Source organism: Mytilus trossulus, chromosome 4, assembly GCF_036588685.1.
Source record: "Mytilus trossulus isolate FHL-02 chromosome 4, PNRI_Mtr1.1.1.hap1, whole genome shotgun sequence".
Lineage (NCBI taxonomy): Eukaryota > Metazoa > Mollusca > Bivalvia > Mytilida > Mytilidae > Mytilus > Mytilus trossulus.
Genome location: NC_086376.1, coordinates 40,607,226 through 40,620,246, shown reverse-complemented (window position 1 = coordinate 40,620,246; position 13,021 = coordinate 40,607,226). Strand labels below are relative to the sequence as shown.

The window sequence follows — 13,021 nt, the reverse complement described above, 5'->3', positions numbered from 1 at the left end:
AATGTGGCGGGGATAAACATATATGGTCATTTTTATAAATTTCCTGTTACAAAACTTTGAATTTTCGAAAAACTAAGGATTTTCCTATCCAAGGAATAGACTACCTTAGCCGTATTTGGTACATCTTTTGGGAATTATGGGTCCTCAATGCTCTTCAACTTTGTACTTGGTTGGCTTAACATCTATTTTGATCTGAGCGTCACTGATGAGTCTTATGTAGACGAAACAGGCTTCTGGAGTACTAAATTATAATCCTGGTATCTTTGATAACTATTCTGCATGAATTAAGTAACATCTAAATCTTTTCGAAACGGCTTTAAACATAGTTTTATTGTTTACAATTACATTCCAAAATGTTTCAGAAAAATCAAAACATAAATATTTTGATAATGCATCTATTAATACAAGTTCTTGCAGTTTTCTCAAGACCTACCGACCATTACGAAATACGTCATTCTTTTTTATGTGCATGTATCTATTTTATGTTGATATGTTAAAGATAAAGAAAGATATTAAAACGCCTACAAATTTGACCTTGCAAACTTAAATCGGTATACTCTTTTTAAAAAAAAACACTTTATTATTAACATTTTCAACGTAAACGAAAATGTCAAATCATTTCAAATATGTCTACAACTCTCTTGTTATTTCTTGAAATAATGTTTTAAATAAGTATGGTAAGTACCATATCATCGCTACTGTCTCGGAAACAATATTATCGTTATGTCTCGCATTTTGTAAAATCCATCCAAAGAGAATCAAAAATACAATTTAAAACAGTAGAAAAACTTAAGAAAACCAGTCACACAAACATTTTACCCATGCATAAATGCTGATTAAATTCCAAAAAAAGTGTTTACAGAGAAAACTACGAAACATCTTGACATGAATTGATCACAAGTTATACTGTAGTGTTTTATGCCCCATCAAGAGTATTTGTCTTTTCCTTCAAGCAGAGACACTTGGTCCTCTTGGGAAAATGGTACTCAGATATTGAAACAAACCAGTCATAACATATTTGTGACTGGTGGATGCATTGACATTGTTAACTATGTATGGTGTCTGCATGTTTTGTTCACACATCATTATCATTATAATGGAATTTTATTCGAATGTCATTCCAGTGAAAGGTAAAGTGTAAACCCAGATTTTATCCACCATCATCTATATAAGAAAGCGTCTGTACCAAGTCAGAAATTAGACAATTGTTATCCATTTGTTTGATGTGTTTCAGCTTTTGAATTTTGACCTTTGATTAAGGACTTCCCGTTTCCAATTTTCCTCGGATTTCGGTATTTTTGTGGTTTTACTTTATCCTCACATTAACTCTCTTTGTAACATGGTGATCAAGATCAACAAATAAAATAACAGATTGCCTCATGACAAGTAATATCTGTAAAGAAAAAACTACGTATTCTCTAGAATCTTATCATCAGTAAGAAAATATTTCCTTGTAGGCAGAAAAACTTATTTTCAAGCCTTCGAGTGTTTTATATGTAAATCTCGTCTATTCCAGTTATCAATAATTTTGTGCTTTTTGAAGATCTTATTCCACATTCTTTAATGAAGCCTTTGTTGATGTACGTAGTGTATCAGATCAAAGCTAATTGTTTATACAGATCCATAAAATCATGATAGCACCCATACATGATATAACTTAGTTTATATCATCCGAAGTAACTGATAATTCGAATTATAAGACCGGGACCTTTGATAACTATTGAAGAGTAGAGTTGTTCTTGTGCGTTTTAACTGCTTTTGATTATCTACTGTTTGTCAATGTTACTCAGCAACTTCTCTATTTCTACTTTTTTTACAAATATACATTTCATAAAACTGGATGTTACCCTGAAGATGATTCTGGGTTTATTTTGTTATTTTAATGTTGGTGTCGTTGACATATACCACACGAATGCTTGCATTGATATTTTCTTGACTACTGACTACAAAGTACTAGTATAGGAAAATATATATATTCCACATGTTGATTCTTTTGTAGAAGAAATGTGCATCTGGTGCAAAAACAATATTTCAATTCTGGTATCTATGATGCGTTAAAGCATCCACAAGGGGACTGTTAAAGATCAATTCAAGAACAATACATTTGCACAACTTCAAAACAAATGACTATCGTACTACTAGGGGTGTTTAATGAGGGTCTCCTGTAGTTGGTCTACTATATGTCTTTGACCATTATTTTATATTCATAGCATCAGCACCCATCGTAGTCAGTCTGCTACCATAATAGACCTGAATTCTTACCTAGAAAGCTGAAGGAGGATTGTGTTCAAGCTTAGCTTAAACTTAAATAAAGGTCATGCAGTTTGTGTCTTAACATCATTGAAAATGCAAATAAACAAATCATTCAATGCTTTTTTGTATGCTGTTGGGTTTTACTGCCTTTCATAAAAAAAAAATTGAACCTACAAAGAAGGAAAGACAAACAATAGATCCCCAGATTTCAAAGAAAATATTTTTTAAAGGTTACAATTAATTTGTACATAGAATTTTTGTACAATTATTATTTCAGGGCCTGTTATAGTCGACTATTGATTATGGGCTTTGTTCATTGATGAAGGCCATACCGTAAAAGAGGGACAAAAGATACCAAAGGGACAGTCAAACCCATAAATCTAAAACAAACTGACAACGCCATGGCTAAAAATGAAAAAGACAAACAGACAAACAATAGTACATATGACACAACATAGAAAACTAAAGAATAAACCACATGAACCCCACCAAAAACTAGGGGTGATCTCAAAATATGGTAGTTAATTTCTGTGTCATTTGGTCTATCGTGAAGAATAGTTTCTTGGCAATCAACATCTTCTTTTTTATACCACATTGACAGCCCAAATGGTCCAAAGGGTTAATATTTAGAGTTTTAAAACCTAATCGTAAGATTCATAAGTTATAATGTAAAACAAATCAAACAATGAAAATAAACTGTTATTGTTACTTCTTCAAACACAGCCATCTTTCAGGTATCAATGCCATTAACTATCATATGATTAGATATAGGACAAAACTTGAAACAAAACTTCAGATAACTTCAATTAAAAGTTAAAGTTATTGGATTTGTCCCACAAAGTTTAAATTTTTAGCATGCTGATAGTGTAGGAGCAATACAGACATAAATATGCAGAAAACTACATAATCTCCTTTTCCCTTCTGAAGCAATTAAGGAATACCTTTCATCCATTGCCTTGACGAAGAAACAGATTTAAAAAAAATTATGAAAAGATATCTAAATGCCTTTCAAATGTCCATGCTCCTTTTTTTTTAATTGTTAAAAAAATCTTCAATATTATATATACTGTAGTTAAAGTAAAAAAAATGTTTAAAAGTTTTCAAAAATCCAAGTTTTTAACCTTGACACTGCCATAAGGAGATGACCTTTGTCATTTCTGAAGGTTTAAAATGTTTGCTGATGCATTTCTGTAGGTTTTAATGCAAATTATCTGTTTTGACAAGATTTTTAAGACAAATGTATTCTCTCTGTAAAACCTGACAATCTATTTTGTTTCATCCAACAACATGCAGTTCTTGTTTTTGTTTCTCCTATGTGTATCTGTTGTTGTTTTTTTTTATCATAAACTTTCATTGTCTTTCATAAACAAGTCTGCACAAAATAAGGGAGGAAAGACAAACAATAGATTCACAGATAGAAATGTTGCCTTTTACTTGAGTTTACATGAGTTTTTTCAACAAATAAATATAAGAATGCAATTATATTACTTTATTTAGAATTTTTCAATTTAACTCTTTCTTTTTTTATAACAAAGTTTGGATTTTTACTAATTTTCTTATTCAGTTTAGCAAAAATTCTTTCATCTGACTTGGAGGAACCAACTTGTGCTTGATACTCACACAAAACCTGAAAAATAAATAAAATTGTTATCAATATGTTTATTCATACATTTTACAGCAGAATGCATTGAGTGTGTAGGTAAAGGTAATATCTTTGGTTAGCTTGAACCATGAAGTCATTACTAGACTAGGTAAGCTACAATAATTCAGTGGTTTACGTGTTAAATATTTGTTTCTCATTCATTCTTTGTACATAAATTAGGCCATTAGTTTTAATGTTTGAATTGTTTTACATTGTCATTTCAGGGCCTATTAAGGCTGACTATGCGGAATGGGCTTTGCTCATTGCTGAAAGCCCTAATGGTGACCTATAGTTGTTAATTTCATGAGTTCATTTTTATCTCTTGTGGAGAGTTGTCTGATTGGCAATCATACCAAATCTTTTTTATACACCCTCCTTTAAAAGGGACACGAAAGAAACCAAAGGGACAGTCAAACTCATAAATCTAAAACAAACTGACAACGCCATGCCTAAAAATGAAAAAGACAAACAGACAAACAATAGTACACATGACACAACATAGAAAACCAAAGAATAAACAACACGAGTGAGAGTAGACTAGTGTTTTCAATTACCTACAGAAACGTAAAAAAAGTATCATACTCATAAGATAAACTGTGTGACATTTTTTTCAGATCTGTCCCTTATCTTCTTTCTGTTGGCAGCATACATTTTGAATTTAACAACTGTACATGTCCTATTTTTTATATGGAGCACAGGTAAAATTGTTAATCCGTTGAATAAATATTTAGAAGAATTAAAACTCTTTTATATACATAAAAAAGGTATTTTTTCCATGCAACATTTATGTTCTTTTCCTCCAAAATATTCTAGTTATATTCATTACTAATGTGAAGGGAGTTAATCAACATTCATAATATGACCTTTTCATACCTTCTTTTTCAGTTTTTTCAATGTTATTTCTCCTTTACTTTTCAACACTTCTGTTATTGTTTGTTCCCAGTTAAACTTTTTCTTTGGACTATCATCTTCCACTTCATCATCGTTTTCCTCTGTGGTTGAATTTAATGTTTTATCTGTAATCAAAATTCAGAAATAGATAATGCATAACTATCATGAGATCTACATATTTGCAGATTTTCATTCATTTTTAAAACCTGAAATAGGAGTTGTGTTTGTTGTTCTATATTGTTATATTGAAGTGCACTGGATTACATAAACTATATTTTCAATGATTTTCATGTTGATGTAGAAGTCATTTTTTTGTTAAAAGCAGTTTTTCAATTTTTTACGTATATTGGTATAATGGAGAGTGGCATTCTCTAAATACACACGGGACAACATATAATATTATAATATTACTATAAACAAGGTATAAAGTGAAGATATTAATGCAGAATTATATCCCCATGCAGAAAATCAAAGTATGCAACTGACAATAATCAATGCAAATGTATATACTACATTAAACTATAAAAAAAATCTTCTCATCATAATAACTGCACATATGTAGATTTTAAACTAGCCATCACACTTCATAAATATAGACCATGGCACATCAGGGAACACATCCCACTTCAGTGTGACCCAACATAGATGTTTAAATTTATTCAATTCTTGTCCAGCACATGACTAACATTATTTTTCTTTTTACTTTGCAAATGTGGGTTTTTTTTCTTAAATGCTTACCTCCCTCTTCTATGTGAGGTTTTTTAACTTCCAATTCTTCAGTGTCTTCATCTGTATCTTTTCTTTTTCTTTTCTTAGATTTCTTTTTATTAGATTTTTCATCATTTTCTGTAGAACTGTCACTTTTATTTTCAGAACATTTTTTGTTTTTACTATCAGATTTTTTTGCTTTCACAGTATTTTCCTCTACTTCATCTTTATTTTTTACTCTTTTTCTTTCTGCTTTTCTCTCTTTTTTTGACAGTTCTTTAAGTTCTTCATTATTTGTAGCATTACCATTTACATTGTTTTCTTTTTGAGACCCATTTTCATCACTTTTGTCTTCCTCTGCCTTAGGGGGCTCTGGTTTTGGCTAATTTAAAAAGAAAAACAAATCTTATTGGTTCATTAATTCAATACTAGAGTGCAAACACTGAAATGTCTCACCCTTTTTATTGGTTATGTTTGAATATTATATGTTTGTAGCTTTTACAATGTAAGATTTTACTACAGGGGTAACATAAAACTTGAGTATTAAACTGAGGTCAAGATCAAGTGAAACTGCAAAATGAACATGTACACTTAACACTCATTCCATACACCAATAAAGTTAATCTATTGTTTATAGTATATGATATAGGTCTTAACTACATAAACATTGACCATATTGATTTTGCCAGCTATCTCTGAACAATGAAAATGGGGTCAAAGGCAATGGATATATGCCAGATGGAAACTTCTTAATACAAAGCACCTGTATACAAGATATAAAGTATTCAGGTCTTCTGCCTTCTTCAGTATACAGCCTTATGCAAATATTTAAAGCTGCCACCATCATCAGATAATCATTCAATTTCATAAGTCTTGCATTCTTTGACTTTGTCACACTTAGCCAAAATGATATAAAAAAAGAACCAACACCATTTTCTTTTTATAATTGTAGATGCATAGTGTGTCCTTATAATTACCAGTTTAAATAAACTAACTTTATTCAAACCTTTCAGACAATTTTCGCCATAATGTCACCTCTATTGTTGAAGATTCTATAGTGCCCTCAGGATGAATGTTCTAATTTAATTGTTTTGTTTTTTTGGTTCTGAATAATTGAAAATCAATTCACTTCTTTACACACATTTTTTTTCTAATAGTCCCCTACCAGTGAAGTCTGTTAGACAGATGCTCACACTAAAGTTTTCCATACTTTTTCTGCAATGCTTTAATCTATTGATTAGAAATGTGGTGTAAAGTCATATAATGAGAAGGTACAGATTTTATTGAAGAAATGTTTCAATTTCAACAGTTGTTTTTGTTGGACAAAATAAAATGGTTGAAAGCTTCTTCTAGTTGTATGATATTGAATTTCCACCTTTAAATGGAAAAATTAAAGCTATGCAGAGTTTGAGTATTTTGTGACTGCTTGTTCAGAAATGATTAAAAGATTAAAAAAAAGATTTATGTAAAATAAGAATTTGTTTTTTTATTTTGATTTGCAATGCCTTTCAATTATTTTGAGTCATTCAGATTCCTACTACCCTACTCGAGAATACAAAACATCCAGCAATCATATTTTCCATCTGCAATTCATCTGTGGAATGAACTATCATCTGCTGTCGTCACAGCTTACCACAATGGATTTTAACCAGGTTTGTGTACATAGTTTGTTGGAAGGATGTTTCCTTTGGGCATGTGTAAATAGTTGTTTGCGATAATACACCAGAGATGGTATGCAAATTATTGGAAGAAGAAGAAGAAATACCTGTTCTGTATTGGCTAACAGTAAATCCCAAACTTCACCAACCAATCGTCTATCTCTAACATTCATACTGTTACTAACAAAATTCTGGAAATATCAAGAGAAATTCTGAATGTTAACTAAGAAGACACCTGTTCTCAATAAACTTTTAGTTCAATATATCATTGATAACGCCTTAATTTGGCAGTCAGGCAATATCATTTGATGACTGCAGTTAAACAGTACAACATGGAATTCAAATATATGCAAGAAATGACAAACAGTGAAACTTGTATTCATATAAGTAAGCAAAATTTCTACAAACCAACAAATGACCAAGAAATCAAGAATTCATGAAAATACAATTTAAAAAGATATTTTGTAACAAGATAATTTTAACCAAACATATTAATTTAAATAAGTAAATAAGGCTGCTGTTCTTTTTTATGAATCTCTTATACAAAGTTGACTTGTCAAATATTTAAAATTGTGATTCTTTATGATGCCACAGTGACATAACAAATGACATATCTGCACTACAAAAACCAGCCTATATATCATATATTTTTTTAATAAACAAGGATTTCACTTTTTTTGCAATTTTATGGTATCATCTTATTCATTTCCTAATTTGATGAACACAAATTTTTACTAATAGAATTTCAGTCCATTTTTTACTTTTTGGACAAAATAATGTTGTTGGTTTTTTTGTCTAGTCCATGATATCACTCTTTTCAAGTTTTGTTTAATTTCTATAAATTTCTTTACATTTAAACATATTATATATCACAAATTATTCATACATACTTCAAACTTCGCTTTTTTCCTTGGAATATTAGGGTAATCTTTCATTCTTTCTAACACTCCTTTCAATCTTGGATTGGTGATACATTTGTCAATAGCCACCTGGACTTTCTGAAATATGGACATTATCAACTAATTTAACTTTTGATATATTACCTCTAGGTTTTAAAATAATACACAATGTTCTAGCAAATCTTTTTAGTCTGTATACACTATACAAACATTAAAAAACCGCATTATTTTACTTGTACAAAAGTTTTTTAAAGACCTTCATATTTACAGTTATCATGTTTGTACCCTATGATGGCCTATCCTCCCTATTACAGTTGTTAGATAGCTGGTTTAATTGGTTTTTAAAAATAAAATAAAAGAACAGAAATAAATTTTGCTTATATTTACCCCAAGAAAATTGTGTATTTCAATGACATGCTTAAAGGGGCACTAGCTACGAGATATATAAAAAATCTTAAGTTTGATTTTTTTCTGTTCAATCAATAATGAAAGTGATATAGTGAAATAACAATTTGCTTTTTACAGCCAAAAAGGTTCAATTTTGTCAAATTACGCTAAGAAACATTGATAATTAGTAAATTCACTTGCAAGTGAATGAGTCGACCTCTTTAAATCCGTATTCATGTGAACTTCAAATTAACCCCTAGCTAGAGATTGACAACGCATGCATTGTACGTTTATTGGTTATTTAAAGAAAAAGAATGTCAACAATGAAAGTGAAACTACGGTAAATCATTTGATTACTAATGCGATGCACATAAAATCACTCTTATACGGTTAAAAACAATGAGAAACATCTATTTTTAATCCATAAAATATAATCAAACAGACCTATAAAAATCCAATTGCAGGTGTTGGTTTAATCTATTCATATCTTTATTTATGTTTACATTGCTTATATCGTCATCTGAGGTCAAATCGATAGTTAATTAGATGGCGTCTGGACTAAAATACAGACAAACGAACCTATATATTATCTACCCCATGCTCTGTAAACTGTTTATTTTAGACTTTTGATAGTTTGGATAAATGTTTTACATTGTTATAAATCAAATATGAGAATTTGAGTCAAATAGGTGACCATGAATTTGACAACTAGTGCCCCTTTAAATATTTGAGAAATTTCAATATATATATAAAAGCTATGTCTTTGGTATGACTAGTACTGTTGCTAACATATCTATGGAGTTTTATGAAGGTAGTTCAAATAAACAAAATATTTACAAAAGAAAATCCTATCATAATATTTACCCACACAAATATAAGTTATTTCCCTGATTTTCCCTTCATTATGGACTACATACCTCTAGCCACTGTTCTTGTTTGACTTCTCCTTTATTGGCATTTGCTTTTGGTTTATAATTCTTCCCTGAATACTTTTCTTCCTCACTAATACATTTTATGTGTTCTGCATAAGAATCTCCCCTGTAAGTAATAAGTTAGGAATAAGGATTATTTTACACAGTATCATAATCAGATAATAGGCATTTGTAATTTTGAGAAGATCTCAATGATACCATAATCATATTACATTTTCCCTTCTGATCCAAAAAAAGAATCAGGATTTTTCCATAATTTTGATATACCGATAGTTCACATGAATTTTTTAACTGGTACATTGTACTGCCAAATAATTTTTATGTAAGGAAGGTAGTCAGTTTTAAGGGGAGATAAGTGTTAATTGATATCTAATTTCACTGTTCTTGTAAGTAAGAAATGTTTAACATAATATAATGAAGAATGCCATGTATACCTTGGTTTGTAATTTATGGCTCATTACTGAAGGAGTTTGTTCACCTATAGTTGCAAACTTTTGAGTGATTTGATCCCCATACCTGTCAACTGACCCGTATTCTGCGGGTGTGACCCGAGATTTTCACAATTCTGAGGGATCACCCGGGACACCCGTTGGGTCATTGAAATAACCAGAGAATTCCGAAAATGACCTGGTTTCACCGGTGTCTTCAACCTATGCCAACATTTGATAAAAAAAAAACTTAACCAAGTCAACATGCATTAATGTTTTGGTATCTTTGATATACATTATAAGAAAATGTACCAAAAATACTGAAATTCAGCTCAAAAAAGTTTGTACGCGTTATGACCTGAGATTTTATTCTTCAATGCGGGTCATGACCTGCATTTTAATCCTCACAGGTTGACAGGTATGGATCCCTGGTGGAGAGTTGTCTTATTGCAAATCATACCCCATCTTCTTATTTTTTCATATTGACACATGATTGAGGTAAATTTATTTTTCTATCAAATAAATATAAATTAACTCCATAACATTAGTCCCCTTTCTAGAATGTTTGACAAGGGAGACAACTCTAAACAAACAAGAGGCTCTCAAGAGCCTGAATCGCTCACCTGAATTTTTTTGGTTTAATCTCTCATCAATGATTATTTTGGTTTTTCAATTTATTTAAATGTTCTTTGAATCGTCCTAATTTCTTCCAAAAGCAAAAAAATAATCATTTTCTCCTATGTTCTATTTTAGCCATAGGAGCTATGTTTCTTGACATACAAGGAAATGAAATATAAAATTTATACTAGATACTCTGAAACTCTGAAACTCATTTAGCCTAAGTTTGGCTGAAATTGATACAGCAGTTTCAAAGGAGAAGATTTTTTAAAGTAAGTCAACATTATGAACAAATTGTGAAAAAAGTCTTTAAAGGGCAACAACTCCTTAAGAGGTTAATTGACAATTTTGGTCAAATTGACTTATTTGTAGATCTTACTTTGCTTAACATTTTTGCTATTAACAGTTTAATTGTATCTATAATAATATTCAAGATAATGACCAAAAACTGCAAAATTTCCTTTAAATTACCAATTAAGTGGCAGCAACCCAACAATGGGTTGTTTGATTCATCTGAAAATTTTAAAAGTGATAGATATTGACCTAATGAACATTTTTACCCCATGTCAGATTCGCTCTAAATGCTTTCAGTTTTGAGATATAAGCCAAAAACTACATTTGACCCCTATGTTCTATTTTAAGTAACGGCGGCCATAATTTTTGACGGATCAAAAATCGAAGCGCAAACTTTGTGCAGGATATACTAAGGAACAATCATGCTAAGTTTCATCCAAATCCATTCAGTAGTTTCAGAGGAGAAGATTTTTTAAAGTTAGCAAATATAATGAACAAATTGTGAAAAATTGTCATTAAAGGACAATAACCCCAATTGACAATTTTGGTCATATTAACTTATTTGTAGATCTTACTTTGCTGATCATTTTTTCTGTTTACAGTTTATCTTTATCTATAATAATATTCACGATAATGACCAAAAACTGCAAAATTTCCTTAAAATTACCAATTAAGTGGCAGCAACCCAACAATGGTTTGTTTGATTCATCTGAAAATTTCAGGGCTGATAGATCTTGATCTAATGAACATTTTTACCCCATGTCAGATTTGCTCAAAATGATTTCGTTTTTGAGATATAAGCCAAAAACTGCATTTGACCCCTATGTTCTATTAAGTAACGGCGGCCATGTTTTTTGACAGATCAAAAATCGAAGCGCAAACTTTGTGCAGGATATACTAAGGAACAATCATGCTAAGTTTCATTCAAATCCATTCAGTAGTTTCAGAGAAGAAGATGTTTGAAAAATTGTTAACGACGACAGACAACGTCGTCGACGACGGACGCCAAGTGATGAGAAAAGCTCACATGGCCTTTTAGGCCAGGTGAGCTAAAAATAAACCTATGCAAATGTATATAATATACCAACCAGAAATCTTTTCCACAGTCAACACATGATATCATATTGCAGTTACGACATCTTGTCTGAAAATGTTTTTCTACTTGATTCTTCTTCAGTGATTCGTTACACTGGCTGCAAGTAAACACCACCATCTCAACCTCTGAAAGTACATGTACAATGTATGAATGATTTTTATTGTGATTAAGTTAATACCCCAATGTTGACTGTTGTACCCCAATTTTTGACTTTTTTTTCCTTTTATGTCTGTCTTTTTTGTTCACGCATCATTGTCAATATAATGGATTCATATACAACTGTCATACAAGTGTGCCGTTTAGCTAGCCTTAAACCCAGATTTAATCCACCATTTACTTAAAGCCTGTTCCAAGTCAAGAATGTGACAGTTGTTTTGAGTTTAAGCTTTTGATTATACCACCAATAAGGGATTTTCTGTTTTGAATTTTCCTTGGAGTTGAGTATTTTTGTAATTTGACATTTGATTTATACATATCCACATGTTTATTATCATTACATCATGCATATGGGGCCCTTAAACATTTTGTGAAAGAGTAAATGTATTACATTTGTAGATAAATCTTATGTTATAGGCCAGCAGTGTATGGCCAATACATGAAGGCAAGAAGGAAAACATATATACACAAATCAGTTAATTCCAACAAGGATTTTTCATGTTTGGAATGTAATATTATTGATATTTATACAAATCTGTATGTATGAAGAAAAGCTAACAGAATGCTTACATATCTAAGACGAAGAACTTTGATTACAAAGAAGAGTTGTGTACATGTACATTATAAATTAAAAAAAATGGAGACATGAGATGAGACAATGTTGAAACATTCAAATTATATATCATAGCAACCAAACTTTAATAGGTTTATGGTTGCCTGTTGGACGGTCCGACCTGTTGCCATGTCATGTAAAGTTGAAGCTGTCAGTGTTTTGAAACAATCAACTGTGTAATTGAAACAAATGTATAATACATTTTTCTACATTTTAGAACTTTTTTTTATCAAAATGTTCGAGCACTCTGCGTTTGTCATCATATAATATCATAACCTAAATTTATATGATGAATGGTTTGATATCATACACACCTTACCAAGTAATTAAAAACAAGAAAATGCTTGTTTTTTCTTATATCAAAATTAAAAATAAAATAATGAACATGTGGCGGAAGTTGTCAATGGGATTCTAAACAAAAACTTAAATCGGATTAGATGTAATTC

General features: G+C 30.7%; 1 protein-coding gene across 2 annotated transcripts; it reads right to left on the bottom strand.

Moving 5' to 3' along the window:
- Positions 1–3,727: 3,727 nt before the first annotated feature.
- Positions 3,728–12,996, bottom strand: LOC134715295 (cell growth-regulating nucleolar protein-like). Of its 2 annotated transcripts, none has more exons than XM_063577398.1 (8): positions 12,895–12,996; positions 11,799–11,931; positions 9,356–9,476; positions 8,043–8,150; positions 7,260–7,343; positions 5,525–5,876; positions 4,769–4,911; positions 3,728–3,880 (listed from the first exon to the last, which is right to left on the bottom strand). In XM_063577398.1, exons 2-8 carry the CDS (start codon positions 11,921–11,923, stop codon positions 3,743–3,745), a joined length of 1,071 nt encoding a protein of 356 aa, XP_063433468.1. In that variant the 5' UTR covers positions 11,924–11,931; positions 12,895–12,996; the 3' UTR covers positions 3,728–3,742. The 2 variants fall into 2 exon arrangements, with proteins under 2 accessions (XP_063433468.1, XP_063433467.1); XM_063577397.1 differs by having other exon boundaries at positions 12,890–12,981.
- Positions 12,997–13,021: the final 25 nt, after the last annotated feature.